This window comes from Parambassis ranga, chromosome 16 (assembly GCF_900634625.1).
Source record: "Parambassis ranga chromosome 16, fParRan2.1, whole genome shotgun sequence".
NCBI classification, from domain to species: domain Eukaryota; kingdom Metazoa; phylum Chordata; class Actinopteri; family Ambassidae; genus Parambassis; species Parambassis ranga.
The window spans coordinates 19,140,452-19,167,819 of NC_041036.1; the positions used below are offsets into that span (position 1 = coordinate 19,140,452).

Genomic DNA, 27,368 nt, shown 5'->3' on the forward strand with positions numbered 1-27,368 from the left:
AAGAATAAACAACAGACGGAGAGGAGCGCTAACTAGGTCCCCAGTTTTCACAAAAAGTTGGCATAGCAACCGATATTGCAAGGGGAAATCGTGTTTTATGGTTATAATCAACACGTTTGGAGCATGCCTTTGAGCAGTCGGATTGCTTGGCTGAAAGTACCCATTGTGTAATACTAAGCAACATTAAAGAAATAAGCGTGCAACTGCAGACACACACACCAGCACACAGTCTCGTCCTGATTCTGATAATATAAAGAAACAGCAGGGTGCATTTAGTTACTGGCTGTTTTTAACAGCATTACTGAGGTCGGTTACAGTCCCAGAGTAGTCCTGCTCCTCCGGCTCGATGTGTTCCTGACATTATCCAGGTTCTGCGTCCTGCCTGGCTCCCTGCCAAACCCCTTACACCACTCGCTCCTCTCCTTTGCCTGTTTCTCTCTGATTCATTTTCCTCTGTGCTCAATAATGCCATTAATGTCACTTTAATGAGTAGCACTTAATTTACAGCCCCTCTTCCTGTCTTCCAGCCCCTCTGATTGGTCACTTGGGATAGGACACAGTCACATTGAGGTGCTGCAGGAGAGTCAGGCAGCAGTTAATCCTAAAATCACATTTGTGGTGTTATACCATAATGGAAGTCTTATTTTCATAGTGTTTGGCATCTGTCACTTAATTGTGGAGATATATTGTTAAGATTTTCCAGGAAAGTAATCTGCATTAATAGTTTAAACAATCCGTTAAAATAATACAACATTCACCACCAAAATGATGACACAAATACATACATAAAAATGTTGTCAGACGCTAATGTTATTTTGTACACATCTCAGTGCTTAAAAGAGAAAACTTGCTGGCTTTCAGTTCAATGATATTCTCTCTCCTTCTGAGTCTGACCCAGCCTCTATCAGCCTCTGTGTGCTGTATGAGCTGAAATGTCTCTAACAAGCTTTTCTCAGAAGAGAAAGCCGTAGCTGAAGAAGAATAAAATTCAATCTACCACCCCTGGAGAGCTGCAGCTTTTGGCGTAATTCACTATTGGATGCTAGCCCAACTCTGGAAGTCTCCCCACCTCCACCACCACCACTCTCCTCCTCAGTGTCTTAGCCATACTGCATACCTGCCCAGCACACCTTTTCATTGGCAACCAGCAAACGGAAGCGTGCAGCACCACCCACCACTCCTCCCCTCAGCATCATAATCCCCAGCATGACAGCTAGGGGCCGGGATATACAAGCTTAATCCCACTTGTACTAAAATACCTCCTGAGGTAGGGAGAGAGTGCTGAGGGAGAACAGGCAGGACACTTGGCTACACAAGCCCTTAGCTAACGTGTCTGTTCTCCTTACACTGGCACTGGAAAGGGAGGAGCTTTTTTAACCGAAGGGTCCTTGCTCTGATCCTTCTCTGGCTCTTAGAATCTGGATCGGCAGAATGAATAGAAAACAGAATTCGTCCATTTAAGAACCGCCTCCGTGGTGCCCATGAGCAAGGATCTGAATGTTAGGTCTACTGTGCAGACGCAGGGTGAAAAACATGGTAATATTGATTCACAGTAGTTAACAGTGTCATTAATAGACTGCTCTGTTTAACGGTAAGGAAGGAGAATAAAACAGGCATAAACAAACACGATTGTCTGTGATTATATGTTGAGCCGTTTATGTTTAGGTGACATCAATAATGACACATTCGGTAATGTCATCATTTGAAAGCATTTCAAACTTTCCTATAAATAGTTTCTATTGGAGTTGCAGCTTTATATTTGAGTTAGACCTTTTGAAGAAGGAAAACAGCAAGCTACTTGTTTTTTGGTAATCTTTATTCAAATATTAGAGTGTGTTCAGAGTGAGGGGGGCACAGAAATTTGGGCGTAACACAGCTGTTCATCTAATAAAGTCTGATGCCTAAAGGTCAATCAGACACTTTTCCTGTGGCACCCCTGCCTTCAGATCCACAGCTGCTAACAAATGTGACAATCCTAAAGTTAAAAAAGAAAAATGAAAAAAAAGACTTTCAAAAGCTTCCAGGACAAGAGAGGGAAACTAGGCCATGAGTTTAATTCATTCTGATTTACCCTTGCATCCAGGAAACGCACCCTTGTTGAAAGAGCTCCTCTGAGGGAAAATAGGTTAGCTTTCTCTACCCTTTTTTTGTTCTCTCCATGCAGAAGAAGCCTTGAGCTTCCTTACACAAGCCTCCGGAAAAGCTTCTAGTCAATTATTTACCTAACAGGTTCTTTTTTTTTCCTCTGGTTCCCATCCTTGTGCTAATCCACTTGGTGACGGGCAGTTCCCAGTTAGCCCTCCTCCCTGCAATTAGAAGCTCTAGTGTTAATTGGTGTTAGAGTGGGTAGATGAAAATTTCTCTTGTAATTTGTCAAAGATGCAGATTAATTCTTAGTGTAACACAGTGCAGAGCACAGTGAGAACCAATTCAAAATTCACATTTAGAGAATAAGTGAAGAGACTTGGAACTATGTAACCAATATCCTAGCAACTAGAAGCTGGCACGGTCATCGAGGTCCTGTAGCTGAGAACAAATTATGGCTAAGTGCATTACAAATTAGCAATAAAGAGGCACCTGAAGAGGGCTGTGGTGGTTGTGGTGTGGGTGCAGATTTGGTAAAATTGGGCCTGTGGAACACAACATTTTAAATTAGAGTGTGCACAGTCAGACTAAGAGAACAAATTAGTTTGTTTCCTGTGACTAGTTTCAAATCGACTTTTAATAAAATGTTGAATTTTGATTTTTGTATTTGTTTTATAGTCAGTTTTATGTGTGATCTGCACATCAACTAAAGAAAGACTGCATCCAATGACTGCATGTCCATTATGGCTTCCTGCCGAAGATGCAGAATATTTTACAAAATATTGTTAGTGTAAACAATTTATTATAGACACATTTTTAAAGTGGGCGTTGGGGTTCAGCTGTCTAAATTCAAAGTTCCATGAAAAACCGGCCACCTGTCCACCTTGGTCCTTGTGGACACATCGTTTCTAATGTTTATGTGCTCTGCCTTTACACACTTTCTCCCTCCCTGTACATTAACGTCACCCCAACCCCTCCATCCACCCCTCCATTTATCCATCCTCTCCCTTTACCTTCTGCTTGGCCAGTGTGCAGTGGTGCAGTGCTGTTAGTTGCTATCTTCACCCTCCCTGGTCACCACTTAAAGCTCCGTATATACTCCCCTGTGCAGACTTCCTCTTTGCAATCTGATGGGTGAATTTTAAATCGGGTTTGGTCAAATAATGTAATATAATATAATATAATTTGGTTAAAATATGTTTTGTGTGATTAACAATAAATTAGTGGTATATTATTTGGATTTAAATCTAAATTCCAGTTTAATATTTTCCCTGTTTTCTGCTTCTCCTGTCTCCAAAATCAAATACAAATTACACAAAGAGGTAGAGATCAAGGGCAGGAAGGTGCCCTCGTCCTCCTTGGAGTTAAACTGGGTCCCAGGCAGTTTGAGTACAGTACAGTGCAGCACTGGCCCATATTCTATATATAGAAGTCCCTATTTCAGATTGAGCTGGAACAGGACGAAATGGGTCGGATGGCTGGACAACCTGAGGTCCTTGCCCTCGAAAAAAGCAGCAGGTCCTCAGTAAATGTAGCTGTATTAGATAACAGGATTAGAAGTGAAAGGTAACGTTCAGGTACATTTTGTTAAGTAAGCACCTGGGAGATATTTCCTGATGTTCCCTGTGACCAGCACATGTCGGTGGGGGTTGTGGGATGTTGCTGGAATGTGACATGCACGCTACGAAATGTCACCAATAACCCGACGCAATAACCTGCTGCTGCGACAAGACTCTTAACCTGGCATGAGACATGAAAGGCGACACGCTTTTTGGCCTTTCTACCAAGTCACCTCGCATGCTGAAACTGAGCGACTGTGTGTTTGTGTGTGTTTGTTTTTTTTACTTTATTTAAATTAGTTACAGTGTTTTTTCTTTATATTATGTATACATGGTAATCTGATAATTACACTAAAACTATGAAATTATTTGAAAATGATCATTGTAGTTTCTTAAAGCACATGTAGAAAGTATGAAGCAGAATTTTGTTCTGAAAATCAGCTAATTTATATTAATTAATAATTGTAAATTCATTTTATTGAGAGATTGTGTTGGTGTGACTGTGTGTTTGTATCACCTGCGGGCTTGGTTGCACTGCTGCCGATCACTAACTGATCACCTGTCCATTAAGTATATGTGAAAATAAACATGTGTATGAGTAGTTGCGTAAACATCACCAAGCTCTAAGCATCTTCCTGTCTCTCCACCAGTCCACGGTCCCACAGCCCACCTTCTCCATGCCAGTCACCGTGCCAGTATCCAATCAGAACGCGGCGGCAGCCCTCCAGTTCAGCAACAACCCTGCTGGCACCCTGGTCACCACCACCTCCTTCGTCACCTCCACCCTCACAGATCCACGCCTCCTGTCGCCACAGCAACCAGCTCTGCAGAGGAACACAGTGTCACCCGGGTTACCACAGCGACCAGCCAGCGCAGGTAAGAGTCTGGGTGAGACACAGCTGGATTGCTTTGGTTTCTGCATGGCTTCACAGCAGCATTTATATTCGTATAGATCAATAATCTGTGGCATTTTCACATATATAAACACCCAGTTTCAGTACTTGATAGAACAAACGGGTACCTGATTGAACCAGCAGCCAACATGTCATATCTTTTCTTGCTCTTCCACACGGTTTGGTTCTGATTTATAGCAACTGATGGGTTTTGAATTTCTGAGAACAACAGCAGCAGTTTTAGACGCAGAGAAGAAGAAAGCAGCCACGCTGACAAACTCTTAAAGGAAAACTAATGAAATAAGTCTTTAAACTGCCACCCACACTATTTGATTGACAAGTGTTGGAGACTAAATAGAGACAATAAAAAATGAGTGAATAAACTCAGATTTCAGTTAAAATGAACAATTTAAAGCACACAAAAAACTTGCCAGTTTTCCTAGCATAGTTCTTTTACCCACTTCTCATGTCTCAATCATTTGTCATAACTACATGACCTCTGTTTAAAATGTGGGGCACACTGTGTTGAATTCCAAACAGCAGCATCTGTCAACAGCCTGTGTTACTCATGTGTGGCTCAAATCACTGTTTATATAAGTAACTGCTTATCAGTTCAGTTTCTCTGTTTGGCCTAATTTTGATACTGTTTGTTGTCCCAATTTTCCCAAAAGCTTTCCTGTTTTTTTTTTTCTTTAGGGCCTCTATACATGTTAAATGTCTCTTGTAACCGAAATGTTTCGTGCCACCTTTATAGACATGGTTGTCATGGTGATGGGTACTTGAAGACATTTTTTTCATAAGGTGCACCCTCACTGGAAGCACAGTTTATGTAACAGCAGGAGAATTTTCTGAGTCGACAAGCAACAAAATGACCATAGAAACGAGTCCGTGCCTGTGTATTGATGTTCTGTCCATCCTGCATGTTCAGTCGGTCCGGTTAACTCCCGCTTGCACAAATAAGTGCACGCTGCTCATAATGACAGACATCTATCATTTATTTGACCAAGGCTGGTGCAGTCGTGCATGTGCCCGCTGCCTCTGTGTGGCAAACCAATCCTTCACCCTCTGACTAAAAGGATTTGTGCCCCATTTTTACGTCTCAGACAAGGTTACTTATCAAGCTTTGTTCCGACCAGCGTAATCTCATTGTAAGTCAGAATTAGGTGATGTAACGCACAACAAATGCATTACAGCATCTTTCATAACATGCCGTTCTCTGAAGCCAGTGGGTTTCACATAGCAGTAATGGACGCCCCTGCCCCCCCGCCCCCCCTCCCCTTCTCCATTCCCCTTTTTCTCATAACCTCCACAGTGCAAATACTCTTCTGTATCCTGCTATGCATCCCACATTACTAGAGATGTATTGGGTTCATCATCTTTGCTTCTTAGTGTTTTTCCATGCGTCTGTCCAGGCAGATATTTGTCAGTCAACTCTAATGACCCAGTGTTCCTGCCTTTCTGAAGAGCTGAATCTGGACCAAAGCAGGATAAATGTGTTCAAAAGGCTGTCTGTGTGAGCATAATGCTGAATGAGGATAATTATATTTACAACCACTTTTATTTTTAAATTTATACACAACAAATCAGAATCAGAAACATGTTATTAATCCCAGATTTAATATGGTTAATATGGCAACATGTAAATCAGTCCTAATCTTAATCTTAATCTTAAGTATATGTGTAAAGATGCCTGTTTAAACCTTCTTAGCAACATTCATTTCGTCTCGGTCAGCTGGTGAGACAAACTCACAGAAAGAGTGAGGAAACTGAAACAAGAGGCTAAAAGACCAAAAGCTCAAAAACGTTTACATTTAACATTTCCTCAAACCTCAATCCTGTAATAGATCCATTAGTTACAGTTACACGTTACAGTCAAATCTGACTGTAACTTGGCCATGGGACTGACATACAACTGGTACAAAGACTGCTACTGTCCACCTGTCCATGTCCATTTGTGTGGATGATATAATATGGCTTCTTTATGCTCTCACCTAGGAGAGTTGTTCAAATACCTAACGATCTGTTAAAATGTTCTCTATCTGTTCTTTATTTTCATTTTTAGATTTAGCCTTTTGAGCTACTTATACATTTATTGGAAACAAAACAGACCCTTTTACAACATCAAGTACGCCGCACAATGTTCTATGTGCAAGAAGCATTTCTGCCACTACTTTGCTTGTTTAACTTGACCACCTGTGTGAATGTCTTTGCATCCTCTAAAATAAAGCTCAATGTATCATCATGTTATCTAAACTCAGAATAATCAGCCTATTAGGGCATCATCCTCATCTTCTAACTGACCACTTGAATCCACTCTCCTTCTTCTGTCATTTCATTATAATTCTGCTGATTCTTTACACACCGACACTACGCTTTACCCTTTACCCTTTAACTGACTCTCACAACTTAAACCTCCTCCTGCTGTGACAGAATCTTCGGTGTTGGTGTCTTGCTGAGCCCTAATGTTCATGTGGGTTTGCAGCTTTCTTTGATTATGTTTTAGCATGGTATTAGCTCTCCCAGCAGAATCTTTGTAGCAGCTCAGATTCTTTGAAGAGAAGAAGGTTTTTCTACCAAAACCAACTGTGAAATCATTTGCAGTCAAAAGGTCAATGCCTCAAACACTGCTGTGTCAGACTGAACAGATCATTAAAGTGCTTTTTGAGATGACAAGAGTACAAGTACACAGTAGTCATACACTTAGTTTTAATGGCGTATAAGCAGTTGACTGTTTTAATTCGATAAAGATCATTCTTTTTAAACCATCTCTCATGACAGATTTTGTCTTAATTTAAAATACTATAGTTTTCCTTTTTTTTTCTCCTTTCAAAAAGACATAAGTGCCATTGAGAACTAATGAAAGCAGCACTTTAATAATAACTAGAATTGCAGCATTGAAACCAATTAGGGTCCTTCAGTGTGAAATGATAGCACTTTTTTAATGACATACTTGATGTTATAATATTTTTCACAATGATATTTGCATCATTCCAGACTAGTGCTGTTCAGATTAAGTATTTTAGTGGCGTCACATTTTTTATGATCATGGTGTGTTTTCTTTCTCTTAGGTGCTCTGCTAGGAGGAGATTTGGGGAACTCAAACGGAGCGTGCCCGAGTCCAGTCCGTAAGTAAACCCTTTTTTTTTCTTCTTATACTTCAAATTTTTAATAACATATTACTTTAGTCACAAACATGCAAGTACCACAGTATGTCGTCCACCCTGCTCCTCTCTGCTGACTGTAGAAAGAGAAATCATTTTTGAGTCTGACTTACAGACCAAGCAATGCAGAATATTTTGTGTGGCAACGGGCTCGGCCACGTGTGCAACGCTCTCACTCGAACTCAAACACAGACATACACACAAGCACGAAAACACCTGTTGACTGGCGACAGCTGAGGGTCACAGTACAAGCTGCTTGTAAACAGTCCAAAGAACAGAAACGGTTTCAGGTTGTTGGAGAGAGACACACACACACACACAAGGAGAGACTTTGAAAAGAGGAAAAGAAACCAACAACATTTCACAACTTGTTTTTTTGTGTCTGTATTTGAGACTTGTTACTTGGAAACCAGAACTAAATTTCATATGTTTTGAAACTTGGACTGCATTACTAACCGAGTCTGAAGTCTGCCAGAGAGTGAGCTCAACATTTAACATGTGGTCATGTTTATCGTCCACTGTACATCAGTTTGGGGCCAGTAAAAGGCTTTTGTGCCTTTAACTTAGGTTTACTAGAAGTAGACTGAGTCTGACACTGACATTAAAATATATCACAATTAATGTCTGATAGAGGATATTATGAAATGGGCACACTGTCCCTTTAAGAGGTCGAAAAGACTGCTGATCTGACTAGGATGATATATATATACGTGCAGCAGCCACTAATGTACAGTATGTTAATAGTAACCCTGCCTTATTAGGTTATCTTTAGCCAGAAGAAACAAAGATCTGATAAAGGCCCGATTCACTAATTTGTAATCACTGTAAACCAGCTGACATTAAAGTAGTCTCTTTGGACGGCAGCTCCCCTTCCTCTTTCTGACAAAGCATAGTGGATGTCAGTTTGGTCCATTATTTATAACTTCCCCAAATTGAGAATCAGACTCGGAAAAGTAACAGTGGCACCAAAGGCGCCGTCTGTGTGTAACTCGCCCTGCTTCCCGTCCTCACCCACTCCTCCTCCTCCCTTTTTTTTTCAACCTGTCTCCCTCAGCTGTTCCCCCTCGTCTTCTCTCTGGAATAATCTACCGCCCCACCCCACTCACCACCTCCCCCTCCTGCCCCCCCTCTATCCAACTGTCCCTTGTCTTGGCACAGGGCTCTCCTCAGAGGTGACTTTGACACTGGCCAGAGCTCTCCCCTTAAATCCCATTAGGCAAGACAGATACTGCCAGCAAGCCCATAGTAATAGATATGGTTGGAAGGTGCAGGCTTTTTTTTTTCCAACTATCTTCACTTGATAAACGCATTTTCGTGGGGTAAGGTGGGCCAAAAGGAATCAATACATTTATATTAACTTCCCCCCGTGCTGTATGAGAAATCAAAGCCAAACTTCAATATTGATATTAGTTTTACACATATATTAATGAACACATTTATACTCTCTTTGGACTGGTGGTTCTCAAAGTCGTTCAGTAAACAAGTGTTTACAGTCACTGTCATCTGTGTTTCCAATCTGGATGAATGTGACTGTTGGGAGTCTTGCAGCCTGGTGTAAGATCGTCACGAATCCTCAGAAACATAAAACCCTCTTCATCCCAGAATCCGTCTCAGGTGACCTGATCCACCCAGATGGCTACTTCCCTCTCATTTCTCTCATTTTTTCATTCATCTCTTCTCACTTTTCTCTGCCCTCTATCCATATATCCTTGTGTTCCTCTGGTTAAATCATTTAATCCCCTCAAGTTCTTTACTTCCTCCTCTCTTCCACTTCTTCTACTTCCTTTTCCCCTACCATCTGCTCCCCTCTCTTCTTCACCCTTCTCTTCTTCTCTCTGCTGTTCTTCCCCTCCTGGATCTGTCGTTCTCAGCTGTTGTCCAGAGAGCCAGGGCCTCGGGAATGTCACCATTGACGTCACCCGGCATTCCACACATTCCCACGCCCAGCCTCCTGTAACAGGAGACATCGCACACACACACACACATGAGGGTACTCACATATACACTGAGAAGAACACATGTAAAGGATACAAAAGAGGTGCATGCAATGAGCATAAATGATGCCTCAGGGGGTTTTTGTGACTCACTCTCACTCAAAAGTAAGATGCGTGTTCACGTGAGGCTTCCACAGACCTAAACACATGACACAAAATACAGATTCCACAGCTCAATGTGCCAACTAGCTGTGACTCTTCAATTGAAAAAGAGGGTAGCATAAAAGTGCCAGCGGGGTGTTCACACCAGTCAGGTATTTACATAAACTCTTTGGTGTGCGCTGTGAGCTGAGTCCTCTTAAGTTTAAAGTGTTACTGGATGTTATGACAGAGGGTCAGCACTAATCTCTAAATATTGTGCTCCCTGCCCGTCCTTCCAGATTGAAGCACTAAGTGTTTACATCTATTCCGAGTATGTGTTTAAGAATGCATTTGAGGTCAAACAGACAAAAATACTTGAAGAACATGTGAACTCCAACAGGAATTAGTTTCAAGACACAAAAAGATGCCAAGACTGCAGGCGGTTTTCTGTAAGGGGATTTAGTGTTGGCTTTAGGGCACCTGTAAAACATTTCACTTTCACACACTCACACTGAAACTTAAACTCACTTTCACACTGTGTGTTACTATCATAACTCAGTCACCACAAAGCCGTAGACATGAACACAGCCAGCAGCAGATTCCCATCAGTCAGTGACGCACACGTGGGCTCAGTGCAACACATACACAACCGCACACATTCAGGGGGTCAGAAGCACCTGGTTCACTTTGAGTCAACAGGACACATGTTGTCTAATTGGTCAGATGCATGCCAGCAAATCCTTCTCTCTCCCTACTCACATCTTCTCTCTTGTTCTGTCTTTTCCTTCCGTTCTAATTTCTTCTTCTTCTCTCTTGATTTACTTATTTACTTCCCTCAATCTTTGGTCCCTCCGTTCTACATACCACTTTTCAATCCATCCCTCTCTCTCTCTCTCTGAACGCCTTGACCCCATCTCCTTCTCATCTTCCTCTATCCTCTTCTGTCTGCATTGCTTTTACTTTTTCCTGACTCCTCAGTTGTCTTCTGTCTCCTTCCTTCCATACTTATGTCTTTCCTATAACTATTCCTCTCATTTTTGCTTCCCTCTTGTACCTCTACCTTTCTTGTGTTCAGATTTTATCTTCATTTCTATTCCTTTCCTTTTCTTCCTCTCCTAACACTAACGCATTATTGAAAAGTGTCTATACAAATAAACAGCCTTTGTATTGCTACACCCTGCAGCCTCTTCTTCCTCCTGCCTCCCCCATCTTTTACTCTTCCTATCTTTTTTCCCGCCTCTCTTTAACTGTCTCCCGCCCATTGAGCTGATTACAGAGGTGGTGTTCACTTATTGTTGTTGTTGTTGTCAGGTTGTGTGTGTGACTGAGATGAAGCAGAGTCACATGCCGCTGCCTTCTGGTGGCAGCGTCATGGAGAACTGCTATCTGCTATCACAAACACACCACACATACACACACTCTGTCTCAGGCAGTCTCATGGGAATACAGCATTGTGTATCTGTGTGTTTTGGGGCTGGGAAAGTCCCTGCTGTCCCAGTGTTATACACTCTGTGACTGTGTCTCCATTCGAATCATTTGTCTTGTAACCCCAGCAGCATGGACAGGCTGCTGTCTGCTGGAGTCTTGTTGTCATGACATCCAGGCAACCTTTATTAAAATAATATTAATAATAAAATCAGATATTAAAGCATGCGTGCACACACATTCATAGACGTGTACATTGTGTGTCTGTCAGGTATTGTATTTTATAGTGCTGTGTTGCTGTGTAGGGTGTTGGAATGTGACAGTTGCAAAAGAGGGCGAGTTCAACCGATGTAACAATCTGTAAGAGGGCCTGTCATGTTGCTGGAATGCAACCATCAAAGGAAGAGAGCAAACGAGTTACACTACAAAAATAATATTATATATAATATAGTGATTATACATCTATTCATACTGTTGATTTTTATCACAACCAGACCTATTGAAAACAGTAATTGACTTCTAGTAATAAGAATTATGTGTGCATCTGAAGCCTGACAAAACCCAACCAGTAAGCAAACCTGAGTGACATGTTCCTATACAAGTACATTGTCAGTTATTATGATTCAATACAACAGCTTTTTTTTTTTTGCTGCTTCAGATCCACTTAGGTACCATTTGTGCATAACTCCAACACTTAAAGGAACAAATACTTTGTCAGTTTAAGTAGTGTTTGAAATACTAAATGGTAATGGCTGGGCTAAGGGGTGAGAGCTGTTGTGTTAAAAAGTTAATGGTTTTTGACTTTTTTTTTATCATGTATGTATAGTAAATATAAACAGTATGACCGAAAAGATTATTAAATTCTACTGTTCTTAAGGTATTTTCCCTAAATTCAGTAGTATCATGTGAAGGTGCACTGAAAAGTCTAAACACATTTGAGCATAACAGATGTTACATTGAAACCACTTTGTTCTACACATTACAATGCATACATTTAAAAAGAGGCTATTGCATATAAATAGTTAAATATCAACTAAGGATCATTGAGATAATAGTAGACCCCAGATTTTTCAAACAAATATTGCAAAAAGATTCAGTCCAAACTCACAAAACTAACATTTTTTCTTTCGCTATTTAAACTTTAATCGGGGTATATGTTTAACCAAAACAAATATTTAAGTTTGTGTGGAAGTGCTGCTCAGAACTGTGAAAATATTTTTGATTCATATGTACACAATAGTGGAGGCACGGTGTTGTAATGAGCCGGCATTACAGGATTGTTTTTTGTTCACTAAAAACAAGGATTTAGTGAAACTTGACAAGGAGGATTTTGTAGTGTCTGGAAGGAGTCCAGAGACATTTGTGTGTTTTTGTTTTCACCGTGCGCCCAGACAAGTGAAACAAAAGAGGAAAAAAAAAATATAGACAGACAGAGAGAGAGCGAGAGAATAATTCTGAAGAGAGAGTGGCACAGTTTTGATGTGAGGGAGCTGCAGAAAAACAGAACACCGCCAAAAAAAACACTGTGTGAGCTGCAGAAATTACAAGGAGCATGTGGTGAGACAGAGCCATCCAACTCGCTAATGAGAACACACACACATACACATGCACAAACAGCCGGATACACACACACACACACACCAGTCACTGGTTCACAGGTAGATACACAGACTGAAAACATCAAAACAAACACAACCTCCTACTTTTTATGTCTCTTCACTAAACCTCACTCCTCTCTCTCTATATATATTTGTCTCTCTCTCCAGCTAATGGCTACATCAGTGCCAGGGCCTCTCCGGGCCTTCTCTCCGTATCCAACGGCAACAGCCTTGGGAAAGTTGTCCCAGCTAAGTCTCCACCTCCACCCAGCCCACAAATGGTCAACAGCCGCAAGCCGGACCTGAGGGTCATCACCTCGCAGAGTGGCAAGAGCCTCATGCAGCTGGTGAGGAAGACATGGCAAACTGGGAGCAACACTCAAAATTAACCTTTAATTAAAAACGAGAAGAGGAATCAGGCATTTAGAGAGCCGCTTATGAGTTTAAACATGATAATTACTAGTTTCTTGTGGAGTCGGCCTCTCCATAGGAAGAGAAAGGTTTAATAAATTGTGTTAGCAAAATATATTTTGACCTAAAATCTACAGTAGGATCATTTTCCAGCAGCTTTCACAGGGATGTCATCGTCAGCCTCCAGCAGCATGTGTCACATTATGAAAATGTATTTCAATGACTGCCACTTCCTCTTAATCATGTCCCATTCTAGCGGTGGACTGCACTTCAGCACAAGATGTTTTAGTTTCCAACTTCTTACCAATCGTTTTATATTCATTTCTGCCACAGTACCAGTAACCAAACTTTCTAGATTTATTTTTAATGTACATATTTTGACCGTCCTCTGTTTTTACTCCACCCTCCCCTCCTCCTCCTCCTCCTCCATCGGCCGTGCAGACAGAAGAAGAGCTGGAGTTGGTGAGTGAGGTGAATAGACCTTTAGAGTTTTAGCCTCATGGATGTGGTGTCAAACTCTGTGTGATCTCACCGAAAGCATGAGTCTCACACAAACACACACACACCATTAAGGGTCAGCTCAGCAGGTCCTGGTGCTATGATGATAGGAGGACTAAAGCCACAAAAGCAGCGTAAAAAGCAGACTGATCATCTGGTTGCTCCGGTTCCTGAAAGTTCACAGAAGGTTAGGCCTTTATGATTTGTGACACAAAAGCAAGGACTACAGACATGACTTGAACTTCAAGTTTGTGCAGAAAAGTCATAGAACAATACAGCATATAAATACAGGCAGGCCTTGTGTGGTCACATACCTTACATACCGTTGAAACTGTCCACAGCCATGTAAACAAATTACTAATAGCAGTGTGCTCAGAGAAGCTGGGTGAATTTTAAGTCACTTGCTTTCACTTCTACAGAAGTTATTTTAAGCATCTCTTAGACCTGACAGACTTGCAAATTAAGTTGCGATTTGCATTTGAAGACTCTCTTTGAATCGGAAATACTGTATTTCTGACGACTTTTCTAATCTACAGCTACAGCCGATCAGTGATGGCGTCATATTGCTTGCTAAGATATATAACATGAGCTACCATATTAGCAAAAAGCCTGGAAACAGATGGGGATATTCAGTTACAAATTGCAATTTATAATTTTACAGAATGTTCTATTTCTTGGATGTAACTACGTTCATATTAGTGTGGAAGAAAGAAGAAGGAGTATTTCCTTTAAGGCCTTTGGGTCATTTTGTCCTCAATTTGTCCTCAATTTTTGTGCTGCTCGCTAAATCCAATTACATGATGAGCTTCAAAATGATATGATGAGTCTAAATGACATAAATGCACTTTAATCTAAAGTTCATTTCCTCTATTTTAAATTCTACTCGTTTTTTTTTTTTGGAAAAAGATTCCCCAAAGTAGACCTCTAAACAGTATCTTTTTCCTTTCCTCTGGGTGCCAGCTAAAGTAGGATGAAAGCAATTTGCCACGACAGAATCTTCCGACCCACCCTCCAGTTTATAATTTTTAAAAGCAAACCCTTGCTGCATTTTTGAGACGTTAAAAATTGAAATCTGAAAAACAGTAGATCCCTGCAGAAAGTGACATTTGTTTAGCACAAACAGACTGACGAGAGAACCGGAGCTACCATCTGACTCTCCGCTGTGTGCAAAAGCTGCTCAGCATGTGCATGTTTGGTTTCATCTGCGTGTCGAGGATCAGAGCGAGAGAAGCTCACAAAGTCTCCAACCTGGGACACAGATGGACATGCTAGACTCCGATACGATGACCCCTTCAGTCCTCCACACACTCACGTGCATGCTGTTTATGCATATTTTCTTTGCATAAATACACACACACACACCTCAGAACAAAGTCACACCCCACGTTCTGTATCCATTCCTCACATACCGCTCTACAAACATACTTTTTCCAATACAAACACACACACACACACACACACTCATCCCCACTCGTCTCTCCTCTGTCAGCGTTGTCGATGCATGCGTTCCTGTCAGCATGATTCTCCAGCACAGCGATGCCTCTCATAACACCTTCCACCATGACGCTACATAACACAAGCACCCAGCCCTTGCGACAGCGTTGCCGTGCCAACGCCACCTTGAGATGCGAGACATTTCTCATCTTGCACGCATCGATGTTCAAGTGTCACAGAAAAGTTAAACACCTCAGAGAGAACCGAGGTGCTTGGATTTTCTTGCAGGGAGCAGAAATGCTTCTGGCTGTGACACGATGAATAAAACATCTTCCACTCTTCCACTGCCCTGCACAGGCAAATGAAGTGATCCAACTGTTATTATATCATGCCTTACTTATCAGGTTCAGGTTGGATTTGTTTAGTCCACCAGTAAAAGTTCAAAGTTGCTGGATTTGTGCTTCATAAAACAGATGAGCATTTGTTTTTATTTCAGCTAGAAGTAGAAGAAGCTGTGTTTATAGTCAAATATTTCAGTAGTAACTGAATTGTGAGGACTCTGCATCCACTCTGCTGTACAGTGGAAACCACATGCTAACCATTATCATTATTGCTGTTAAAAATGGATGAAGTCATGTGCCGTGAACTTCTACACTCTGTCCATATAAGGAGAAAAAGACTTCATTCTTAATGGAACAGTACCAGGTTTTCTCACGACACAGACCCACAGTCCATGGATCCAAGAGTTAGGTTATAAATGTCAGATGGATTCCTTACCCCCCAAAATATACATTTTCCAATCAGACATCAGAACCTTTCAGAGGTAATCAAATCAATGCAACTGAAACAAAAACTTTTAGCATGAGTCATACACTGTACGCCTAGGAAATGCAGAACTTTAAATGGATTGGATTAAGCAATGTTTGACCACATCACCTCTTCTGCTTTCAGTGTCCTCACGTTCAGCATCCTCTGTCTCTTGTCTTCCCAGAATGCCCAGCGGTTAGGTGGCTCTCAGGTGGCACAGCCACTCACCACACCAGTCGTATCTGTGGCAACTCCCAGTCTCCTAGCCCCCTTTCCAGGAATGCAGACGGCCTACAACACTGGTAAGTCATTGAAGGCAGCACTGAAGGCAGCCCCCCCCCCCCTTCAAATAGGAAAGACGGCACATCATAGCAGCACCAATAACAGATGAAATATACATAACAGAAATAGTCTATATTATGTTATGAAAAATCTTGAGCGTTCTGATGTAGAAAAACTTGAAAACCTTGCAGTGTGATGCCACAAACCACTATGAATATTCACTTTGTTCATTGTGTGAGAGCTTCTGGAATGATTCCACTTCAAAGGTCTCTATTAATATGGATTAGCCCTGATTAATATTGATGCACCAGAAAGTTGTATGATGTAAAACAATCCCCCTCAACCCCCCTCTTCCTCTCCACCTCCTTTCTCTTTCCTTCTCCTTCTCTGTCCCCCTCTCCTTTCCATTCCTTAATCCCAGAGTACCAGCTGACGAGTGCAGATCTCACAGCACTCCAGACGTTCACACCACCGGGGCTGGTGCCTGGCAACATGGCTACATGGCAACAGCAACAGCAACCGGCAGTCTCTCAGCAACAGCAACAGCAACAGCAGCAGCAACAGCAACAGCAGATGAGCCTGGCGTCACTCAGTAACTTGGTGTAAGTTTCCTTTTCTTCATAAAAAACTCATAAAAATCCTGATCTTTGACCCTCTCCCTATAAACACCTGACCTTTTAGATGAAGTAACACCAACACTTGTACATAAAACACTCAGAGCACCTTACCCATACAAAGCTGTAGCATCACCCCAGCTGTGGTTGATTCATCTTTGTGGTGACCTAGATACTCCCCCCCCCCCCACACACACACCCCACCCCCACCGCCCTCTTCCACTGCAGCCCCACTGATTTAACTCCTGGTCGCTGGGCAGGGCTGTTGGCTGCTGGCTGTGTTATCCTGCAGAAGATGTAAAAATCTAAACCTCACATCCTTAAATATACTCATCTTTAGGTTGCTAGCAAAGATAGTCTGCACAGCTGTGCAACACAACACAGTTAATACAGAGTCATTATAATAATGAACACATTACCTGCAAGGTTCAAAGGAAGTGTGCAATAAAGATTTTGATTAATACCCAGTCTGTACCAGTATTACCTTACAAGGCAGCTGGATTCACCACCTCACACAAATCCATCTTCAAAGTATGTGCTTGTGTCAGCGCCCTGTGAGGAATTACAGATTGCCATTAGTGTGTTTTAGGTGTTACCACAGGAAGAACTGCAACTTGTTATCTTTTAGTGCAGTTTCCCCTTCTGCGGCATCAGTCAGGTTAGGCACCAGACTGATATTTTCCACCATGTCCTCAGTTATGTTAACACTGACAACACAATGCTAACTTTACCTTAGCCTAATCAGCCACACTCATAAGTCTGTTTCTGTTTCTGTTTGTGTTGAGTTTGGCAATGCCAGGCTAAACTGTGGATGGGGGAGCGGCTTTGTAACTGCCTCTTGTTTTTTTTTCCTCCCTCCCCCCTTTTTCTCCACAGCATGTGGGGTGCAGAGAAACAGAGTGCAAAGATGGTTAACTGCATCTCCAATTTTGCCACTAACCTAAGGTGAATGACATGATAGCATCTAGTGCTCTGCAGCTCTGTCTTTTTATCTGTCAGGTCAATATACTGCTCACACACACTCATGAATGGGTGTGTGATAACGTGATTGAGGGTCTGACCCAAAGATCAAAATAACAGAACAGATTAGATGATATCAAACCATCATTTCTTTCCATTTGTAACGTTGGATGTGTCGCCTGTTGCTTTGCTGTCTCTGTATTCCATTGCTCTTTCAGTTCTGTTGAAGTCCTCTTTTTTTCACTCCCAGATTATCAGCTTGCCAGTGTCGCTTCTGAGACTTTTCATGCCACCTAAAAAGCTTAGATCTGAAGCTCTTTGGATGTGTCAGGAACAAAGAGGAAGAAGCTTCTGTGTGTGACAGCAGCACCTTGCTATGTTCTCGACTGGAAAAAAAAAGAAGTCTCTGGTGCTGCTTTCAGTCCCTAACACTAAACCTCTGCACAGCTGTTCGCCACAGACACACTTACTGCATTAAAATTTTACTTCTCAGCCATTTCGCTGTCACTCTCAGCTGACAGGCAGACATAAGATTCAATTCCTCAGATACTTGTAGGCCTGAGAGATTCCTACAGTAACATGTAACTTAGCCGTCAAAGACTATTTACTGTAGCTAGATAGAAAACATTTATTGATTTTTCACTTTGAATTTTAGATCACAAATGTATCTCAGCATTAAGTTAAGAGTGCACAGCGCAAAGGAAGATAAACACAGAAGTGTTAAAAATAATTCTAGCTGTCAGCAGAGAGTTTTTTTTTTGCTCCTGTTTGACAGGCTGAAAATTGTCCATGAAAATATGATAACAGGTTGTTTGTTATTGTATACAGCAGCTGTGACTCCGGAGGGTTTAGCATTTTTTTGAATATAGTTAACAGTCACCAGCAGATCAGACAGCAGAGCACTTCATATCGCCTTGTAAATGTTAACAAATGGCAGTCCAGATTGTATGAAATCCATCTGCAAGCAGATCCGCCAAACCAATCAGAGATTCTAAAAAAGAAGCCAGCAGTCGGCTGTGAGGATACAACAACTGTTTCTATACTGAGGGCAAAGTTTTTCAGGTTAAGATTAGGCAACATCTACCACATAGATACAGCTTTTGACTTCACAGAAATTGTGCAGACAGTTTGCACATGACAAAGGGTTAAATTTGAGCTGCTGGAAGGCAGAGAACACAAGATTTACTTGTATTAAAATAGCAAAGACTGCCTTTAAAACACTGAGAATAGTCAGGATGTTAGTGGATAAAGCAGCATTTTAATAATCGTGCAGCCCAGATGCGGAGCGTGGCAGAGCTTCAGCACCCTTAGGTGACACTAGAATCAGCACCAGGCAGGTTTTCTGTGTCGTGTTTGTGTGTGTGTGTGTGGGATCAGAATAACAGAATCGCTCGCTGTCACCGAAAACAAGCGTGCACCACAGAAATGTGGGAAGCTTTCCCAGCACACCAAAATGTTCCCTCGGCACAATGAGGGGAAAAAAAATAAATAAAAAATCACGTCGTCCTAGGAAAGGCTGGGCAGACGCGGGCACTTCTGCTGCCCAGACTGCTCCGCTTTGTTTTTGATTTCATCAAAGTGCGAGCAAACAAGCCCTCCCAATCAAATGGTGATTGACGTCTTGGCCGCGAGCCTCGGCTACGCTGTCGTCCACGCTTTTCCCCCACCGCGGGCTCCACGAGGAAATGATTTCTGTCATCTTACCCTCTCCCACCTCCCTCCGTTTTTAATCACCCTTCCTTCACTGCTTCCATCTTTCCCACTCATTTCCTGCTCCTGCTTTTTTTTTGTCAGGCCTGGTTAATTTGGTGTACACCTGTTGACTCTCATCTTCCCTCTGCCTCCTCAATCTAAATGTTAATGTCACGGCTGCCCCCTTTACCGCCTCTCTGCAGAGCCTCTCTCTCTCTCTCGCTCTCTCAGCTTGTTTGTGTGTTTATAGAGGTGCTTTCCGGATGCCAGTTTGTCGCAGGATGTGGCGGCATTGTTTGTTTGACTCGATGTGTTATCAGCAGACGGGGGCCTCCATTTGGGACCCTTTAGCAGGAAATGAACACTTTTAAGGCCTCTGTTTGCTAGAGCAAAGTGTTGTTTTGTCCACTTGATCTATCCTTGTACTCCACATAGCTACAAATCTAGAGTATACACAATGGATAAAATGTTTTATTAGCACTTTGTTCTTGCTCTTTACTCCCATAACACACTTTTCTTTCTCTGTTCTTCCATCTAAGAGGTAAAAAAAAAAATTACAGGCTACAAAATTAGAAACTGTGAGTACCTGGAAAATATAAGATTTATTCAGTGTCTGGTTTTTGTTTATTGATCCATCACAATATAGGTCATATGACATAACATGCTGCTACAGAGACATCACAATCTGTGTTTACTTGAGACACTTTATAAGCAGACACTCTCACTTCCTTAAAAGCCAGGAAGCAGTCAAAAAAAAAAGTGTCACCGGGAAATGAGCACAGGTCATTTGGTCAGTCAAAGAAAAGCCTCTGAATTTGTGGTCTAATGGCGGCTGATTCCCGACACACTGATCTAATTATAAGGACCTATTCGACAACTGACTGTAAAAAATGCTTTGCATGTGAATAACTATTAAATTTGTGTCAGCACAGGCTTGAACAACACAGCTCCCTGCCTCTAACAACATCTCAGCGTGCCTGAAGCAGCTGTTGAGCCTTTTGTTCTTTTCGTTCTAGTGACTGGCCTCCGTCCCGCTGATTTCTCTGCTGTTTTAGCTTTGTTAAACTTGCTTCTCTCTCTCTCTTTTTTTTTTCCTTCCCACCTCCCTCCACAGCTTGGCCTCTCAGTCCAACTTGCTCTTTGGCAGGGAGGAGGGCCTCTGCTGGTACTGTACTCTCTACCCTCAAGACACACACGCTACAGCACAACGCTTTCCCAAAATATCTGCTGCACCACAAAAAAAGTAGCTTATAATAATTGATTACTATGAGGTAATAATACATATTAGGTTACATATTGTGTGGGCATGTCAGTGACTTTAAAAAGGAAATACTGGTTTTACTGACAAATACTCATATGTAGCATCAAAATTCATGTTGTTGGCCATAAAAGAGTGTTTTAGGTGTAAGAACACTGAGTTGCTATGGCATATCTGCAAAAAAAGGTGCCAGAAACAAGACCAACGCCACAAAAACGGGCTTCATAGCTCGCTTTCTTAGTTTAAATACCCAACACTACAATGCTAGTAACTAAATGAGCATCTTTACTGCAAACAGTGCTGACTGTCATTTATCAAATCTAATCATATTGGTGCTGAAACTGAATTTAAAGCAAAGCAGTGCATTTTGGGAAACACGGCTGCAGCTCACTGTAACTGTAACTGTCTGCTTCTGGCTGTGCTGGCTGTGTTGTTAGTGCTCTGGGGTAGCCTGCCGTTCTCGCCTTCATCACTGTCACCAGACCCGCTGACTCGGCCGTTTTTACTCGCCATAGCAACGGCACCCCTGTGGCACCACCATCCATCTACCTGCGCCGGCTTGAGCCACGCCGTGCAGGTTTGATGAAGTGGGTACGGCAAGAGACGGAGTGAGCCTGGCCTCCACTGAGGAATTTGTGTGTGTGTGTGTGTGTAAGAGTACAGCAGGGCAGGAGCATTTGTATGTAAGACAGCAAGAGTGCACAACTTTAAGTGTGTGTGTGTGTGTGTGTGCGCGTGCATGTCAGACAGGGTAAGACAGTGAGCACATTTGAGTGCCGCAGACCCAGATCGCCTGGAGGAGTGCTATCTTAAATTCCCCTCTCAGTCTGCCAGTAATTGAGGGAATATTAGAGATACTGCGCTGCAGATGGCTCATGATATGACATATTAGAACACACCCGAGGGGCGAAACGCAGTAATTGGGAGCTTCAAATTCAGATCTACCATGTCAAGCTGGGAGAGAGGCAGCAAGAGAAAGAGAGAGAGCGAGAGAGCGAGGCCAATCCGAAAAATCATGTCGACGCCGTCAAAGGAACGAGCCACAGTGCAGCGTCAACACTCGGTGTCAGCCACGGTGACAGGTTCGACTCAGCCTCCAGCCAGCGGAGGAGGAGGAGGAGGAGCAGCAGGTGAAGGCTGAGTGTGAGGGTGGAGGAGCTGATCAAAGAGTTGTGGCAGGTAGAAGGCACAGATGGTGACACAGACGAAAGCTTTTTGGCACATGATTATTGTCCCAACTTAGGGCGCGTGCACAGAAATGAACTTGGGAGCATCTCAATCAACGGCCCCCGACTTTAGTTCTAAAACTTGTGGATAGTTTAAATCAGAGAAGTTTATAAATTACGTTTATACCTAGAAGATTTAGATGCATTCGGGCACACTTTTGAGTGTAGGTCATTTGTGTTTTGCAGCTTTTAGAGGTTTTTTTTAGGTCTCATTCTTAAAAGGGTTACTCAACCTGGAGATTACACTCACCTGTATCTGTATCAGTGCTGTACTTGTCCATAAATTTGTGAACATTTCTTGAGCAGTAAAGGCATGAAAAGTCTCAGAAGCGACACTGCATGGCTTATGGACTGCGCTTCTACGTGGTCTTATTTGTCCCTCGTGTCTTCTATGTACACTTAAGTCTACATCTGCTGAGTTTAAATGTTGTTGACCTTTGTCTTTGAAAACGATGTGCATTGAATATTGTTACCTTTGTTCATTTACAGCGATTCTCTTTCACAGTTTTGGCTGATCTTTATGTTTGATCCCTGCAAAGTTGCTTAATCAAGGTGTGCTCTCATGTAACGTTCAAGGACACTGCTGCAATAACACTGTTGTTTTTTTGTTTTCTTTTTGTCTGTCTCCAGGCCAGTGAGCCACATACCTCAGGGCGCCGCACTGACAGTCAACACAAACCCAAATGTCAACATCAAGTCCGAACCTGTGTCGCCAAATCGCGACCGCAGCACCCCGAGCTCCACCAGTGGCCCGGGAGGAGGTGGAGGAGGCCAGGGTCAAGTCCAGGGACAAGGCCTGGTGTCCGTCACCTACTCGACCCGCTCGCCCATTGATAGCCTCAGCAGCAACGGCAGCTCATACGAGGGCAGCGACCGAGACGACGGCACCCAGGCCAGAGGCGGAGGTCCGGACTTTCACCACCAGGCCGTCGCCGGAGCCCAGCAGCCCACCATGGTCCTCCTGCGGCCTTCTTCAGCAGAGCCCCAGGAACAAGACGGCACCAACGTCAAGAGAATGAGACTGGATACCTGGGTCACATAAAGAGACGGATCTGAAGAGAGGGATGGACGGATGGACAGATGAAGATGTGTACTTTGTGGCTTGTGTACATGCCCCAACCAGCCGCGATGCCCCCACCTCCCCTCCCCCCGCCCCCCTCCGTCTCCCCTTTGCATACACATGACATACCCGCCATTGACCTATTAACCTACTGTCCACACAAGCAATCACAGACATACACAACACAGCATGCTCATGTCGCACGTGTGGACACTCACTTGTATGGCAGTGTGCATTCACATTTGAACTCTAATGTACACACACACACACACACACACACACACAAACCCACAAACGGGTTGAGCCACAGAACCAGGGAGTGATTTCTCCAATTGGTTGCCATGTTGGACTTTAATTCAGCTGTAAGTTTTCAAATCGACCTCTACATTTGCCCACATGGACCTAACACGTTGACAGCTGCTGCCTAAACAGACAAACAAATCATACTCCCAGCATGCACCGCTGGTGGCAGTCTCTCACTCTCATCATATCCTTACTGGTCTGTTTCTCCACGGTAGGTTTTGGTCGAAACATGACAGCGCTGTATCAGCACAGTGCCACCAAAAAGTCTTTGTACACATCTGCAGTTGTATTGCTATCGCTCTAGATTTTTTTGTTTCTTTTCTAAGAGCCTGGGCGGTTTTGCTCTTTTTAATGCGTGGAGTTTTGTCCTTTTGTTTTCACTGTTGATGTTTTGAATTTGAAGACACTAAGAAGAAAAACCCACCCCACCTCCCCCAGCCAAGCCAAGCCAAGCCAAGCCAAACCGACGGCCCCGTACGGCCGGCCGGTGCTTGGACCCCGACCCCCTCACTGCCCCCAGCGACGAACGCCTTGAGTCGTTTATTGAACCCGAACAATGCAGACTAGCTGTAAAAACAAGGAAACACGACTTGTTGCCGAGGTAAAAGACTGCTTTTTTCTTTGAATCAGGGACGAGCTGCAACAGCTCAATGACGCAGATACTCCTCTGTTCACCCACATCGTGTCAACTACAGATGCTGAGGAAGGTGTGTGTGTGTGTGCGTGCGTGTGTGTATACGGGTTTGTTACCTCAACTGGTTGTATTTTTTTTTTGTTTTCTTTTTTTGTAAAGGACTGATTTGTTCATTTTCAATTTCATCTTTGAACACACACCTGCGATGCACACAGCTGAAATTATTTTTGTGCAAGTAAATGTTTTTGAATAGATAGCTGATGTTCAAAGGAGAGAGTCGTGAGGTACCATGTATATAAGCAATCTGTAACCTTTGTGGCTTTTGTGTGACAGGGATAAGGTATTTTGAAGGTTAAAAATAGATCACATACAAGTATATATTTAACACATCCAGGCAGTAGCTGCACCTGGAGCAAGAGACTACAACAGACGACAGGGATTGTTTATGTATAAACTATATATTCGGCAGGATGTCCCTAAAGAAACAGGAAAAAAAAAAAACAGCAACTATTGATTCTCAGTGGATCGGTCTCTTGTTTTAGTAAGATTATTATTATTATTTATGTGTGTATATAAAGAGTGTAATTTTGTGGATGAGCCAAGAGAGGGTGCTGTAGAGGCAGAAAGGGAAGACGTAGCCCTGGTGACTCGGACTGTTGTGTGGTTGTGAGCAATGGCTGGGACTGTCACTGATGGAGCGCACTTTACCCTAACACCCACCACAGACACACACACACACACACACACTGCACATACAAAAAAAACTAGGGTGAGACTGATATACTCAATCTATGATCATCAGTAGATACAAATATATAATATATAGTCACTCTGTTTATTGAATTCTCAAAATTGTGTTGTTGTAGCTTCATTTAAATAATTTATTACTGGGTGTCAAGTGAGTCGGAGCTGTTGCTACACACAAGATTGAATGTTGTTTAATTGATAAAATAAAAATAAATTGCAGCATAAATGGTATTAAAAAAACCTTTTAAGAAAAATATTAAATATTGTGATTGTTACTGCATAGAAAAGTATTGACAGCTTTATTACAAAAAATACCATTATTGTCTGTTACAAGCATATCAGTCAAACTCTAGAACACACACACACAGATATGATTAAGCAAGCCAAGGATGTCCCCCAGTCTCCTCCCTCTTATTTTAAGTTTTGGATTCCTATTAAAAGCCATGTATCTATATTTAGAGGAACTCTCCTTCGCCTGTTGCTGGTTGGCTGAAGTTTAAAAGGCTATGAAGGAAAAAAAAAGTAATGTGAAGGATGTCATTTTTGTAAATGGTGATTTAGGGTATAAAAACATAGTGGTCAAAAGTGCAAATTCATGTATTTATTTTTCCTAAAAGCACTCTCAGCCTCCGTCCATTTGCTTGTTAAAAGCACCGGGGGCCGAGCTTGAGTATCGGTTGTCGTTAAGCCGGAGCTTTCAGAACCATTCTTGATCTATTAATGACTACCTCCCCAATCCAACTCCGACTTGTCGACTTTGGGTTTTTTTTCTACATCCAGCAGCCACCCACATCCTTCTCATGGGCAAGGCCCTCATCACCTCGCTCTCATCCCTGTCACTCTCTATGGAAGCTTAATCTCACACACACATTTCATCACACACTCCTTACTCCGTCCAGATAGCGGGCGCTGAGATGAAGTCAAATTATTTTAGGGTCATCTCCACTGGTAACACTACCACACACACACACAGCTTCATCACACACTACTGCCATCATCCTCTTCCTAATTCATCAGTGATTTTCCTTTTCTCCTTTTCACATCCTCTCTCTCTGTGACATGTCTGTGCATCAATATTGCTTTTTCTGAGCACGTGGCAGTGGATAAAAATCCCCTAAGTGTAAACACTTCGACTGTTAAGACTGTTGTGCCCCGAGCTTTGGAAAAAAAAAAAGTCTGCCAAAAGATAAGGAAAACGGCATCCTTTCTTTGCGACTGGACTCATGGGAGTCTTGTTTGTCCGGTTACAGCTCCTATGGGACACTAGGGGTCGCTGTGATCACAAAAACGGAAAGACAATCGTGCTGAGAAACAGTTCCAAGAACTTGCACCCCCGCACCCCCCCCCCCCCCACCCCTTTCTGAAAAAGCTTAAATGCTCCTGTATAATGATGTTTAGAAGTCTCGCTCACTTTCCAGTGTTAATTTGTGCTGGTGACAGTCTGTTTTTAACTGTTCTCTGATATTATTATTACTATCATCATTACCACAGCATTCACTGATGGTAGCTGTCATGATGATATAGAAATCTGCATTTTTTTTGTGTAGGTTAGGCATCTTGTTTTATTTGGAATTTTATTTTATTATATATATAAAAAAAATATTCTATAAGTATATATATTTTTTTCTCTTTTTGGGGTTTGTTTTTGTTTTCTTTTTTTTTCTTCAAAAAAAAGGGTGTTACTAATGTTGCACGATTTTTACGACATGAAACAACACATCATAAGCGCAGTGATGTTAGTACACGCGCGGCTGTGGGCGGGAGGCGCTGATCTGAGTCGAGGCTGCAACGAAACCGCTTCAATGCTGCAACTCTTGAGTCCACTGTACAAACCTCTCAGTCCACATGTTGTGGATGTGGGGCGTGTGTGTGTGTGTGTGTGTGTGTGTGTGTGTGGGGTGCGGGTGGGGGTGGGGTTGGGGAGGTCAGCGAGACGCGTCTAACTTATTTGTGACCAGACACACATGATGTCAAATGCATGGGCGTTTCAAAACAAGAGAAGAGTGAATCATGTTATAGGAAATGAAATGTAACGACACAAATACACATCACACAGGATTACAGTTAAAACAAAAACAACAAAAAAAAATGAAATTGAAGAAAAAAGTTTAAAATAAATTATAGCTAATATATTGTGTTCGGCTAGTCTGCTTTTTCTTTGTTGTAAAGATACATTTTTTGTTGTTTTTTTGGAGAATGATATACAATTTGTGTATATTTTCATAAATAAAGTATGCACTGATATGTTATTACAAATTCTATACTGCTTTTACAAAAAAAAGTGTTTGTTATTGTACCAAAGTATCCATTGGTCCCCTCTTCCCCTCATCCCCTTTTTGCGTATGTTTTACCGTATTTTATATATTAAATAGATGAAGTTGACCTACAGAAAAAAGTTTGTGTCCTTTAATTTTATTTTTTAGGGTTTGTGATGTGGAAGCACCACCTTGGGAACACCACTAGAGGGCGATGTAGTATTTTCGATTGGTGATTAGACTCAATGGGACCGCCTCACAGGTCAAATAGTTTAGAACATTAATTCATTATCAATATTAGTAACAGTTTGTTTATGGGTTTACATGTGAGGTAAGGAGGATTAGTTGATTTTACTGTTTTGAATTTATTTTTTTAGTATTTAGGGCCCGA

General features: G+C 42.2%; 1 protein-coding gene and 1 long non-coding RNA gene across 11 annotated transcripts in view; one reads left to right on the forward strand and one right to left on the reverse strand.

Annotated features, from left to right (window-relative positions):
- Window positions 1–26,978, forward strand: part of mef2d (myocyte enhancer factor 2d) — a 72,577-nt gene extending 45,599 nt beyond the window's left edge. For 4 of the 10 annotated variants that reach the window (XM_028426544.1, XM_028426547.1, XM_028426543.1 and 1 more), the window contains exons 5-13: window positions 4,295–4,520; window positions 7,606–7,662; window positions 12,965–13,143; window positions 13,649–13,678; window positions 16,131–16,248; window positions 16,650–16,830; window positions 17,719–17,787; window positions 20,609–20,659; window positions 22,609–26,978. In XM_028426544.1, coding sequence (XP_028282345.1) covers window positions 4,295–4,520; window positions 7,606–7,662; window positions 12,965–13,143; window positions 13,649–13,678; window positions 16,131–16,248; window positions 16,650–16,830; window positions 17,719–17,787; window positions 20,609–20,659; window positions 22,609–23,020 — 1,323 coding nt within the window. In that variant the 3' untranslated portion in view covers window positions 23,021–26,978. The remainder of the gene's footprint in view (window positions 1–4,294; window positions 4,521–7,605; window positions 7,663–12,964; window positions 13,144–13,648; window positions 13,679–16,130; window positions 16,249–16,649; window positions 16,831–17,718; window positions 17,788–20,608; window positions 20,660–22,608) is intronic. The other 6 variants (XM_028426546.1, XM_028426549.1, XM_028426550.1 and 3 more) reach the window with 6 other exon arrangements.
- LOC114449157 (uncharacterized) lies at window positions 9,105–10,963 on the reverse strand. The gene is made up of 2 exons (XR_003671950.1): window positions 10,533–10,963; window positions 9,105–9,649 (listed from the first exon to the last, which is right to left on the reverse strand). It is a non-coding gene; the product is annotated as an uncharacterized LOC114449157 (long non-coding RNA).
- Window positions 26,979–27,368: the final 390 nt, after the last annotated feature.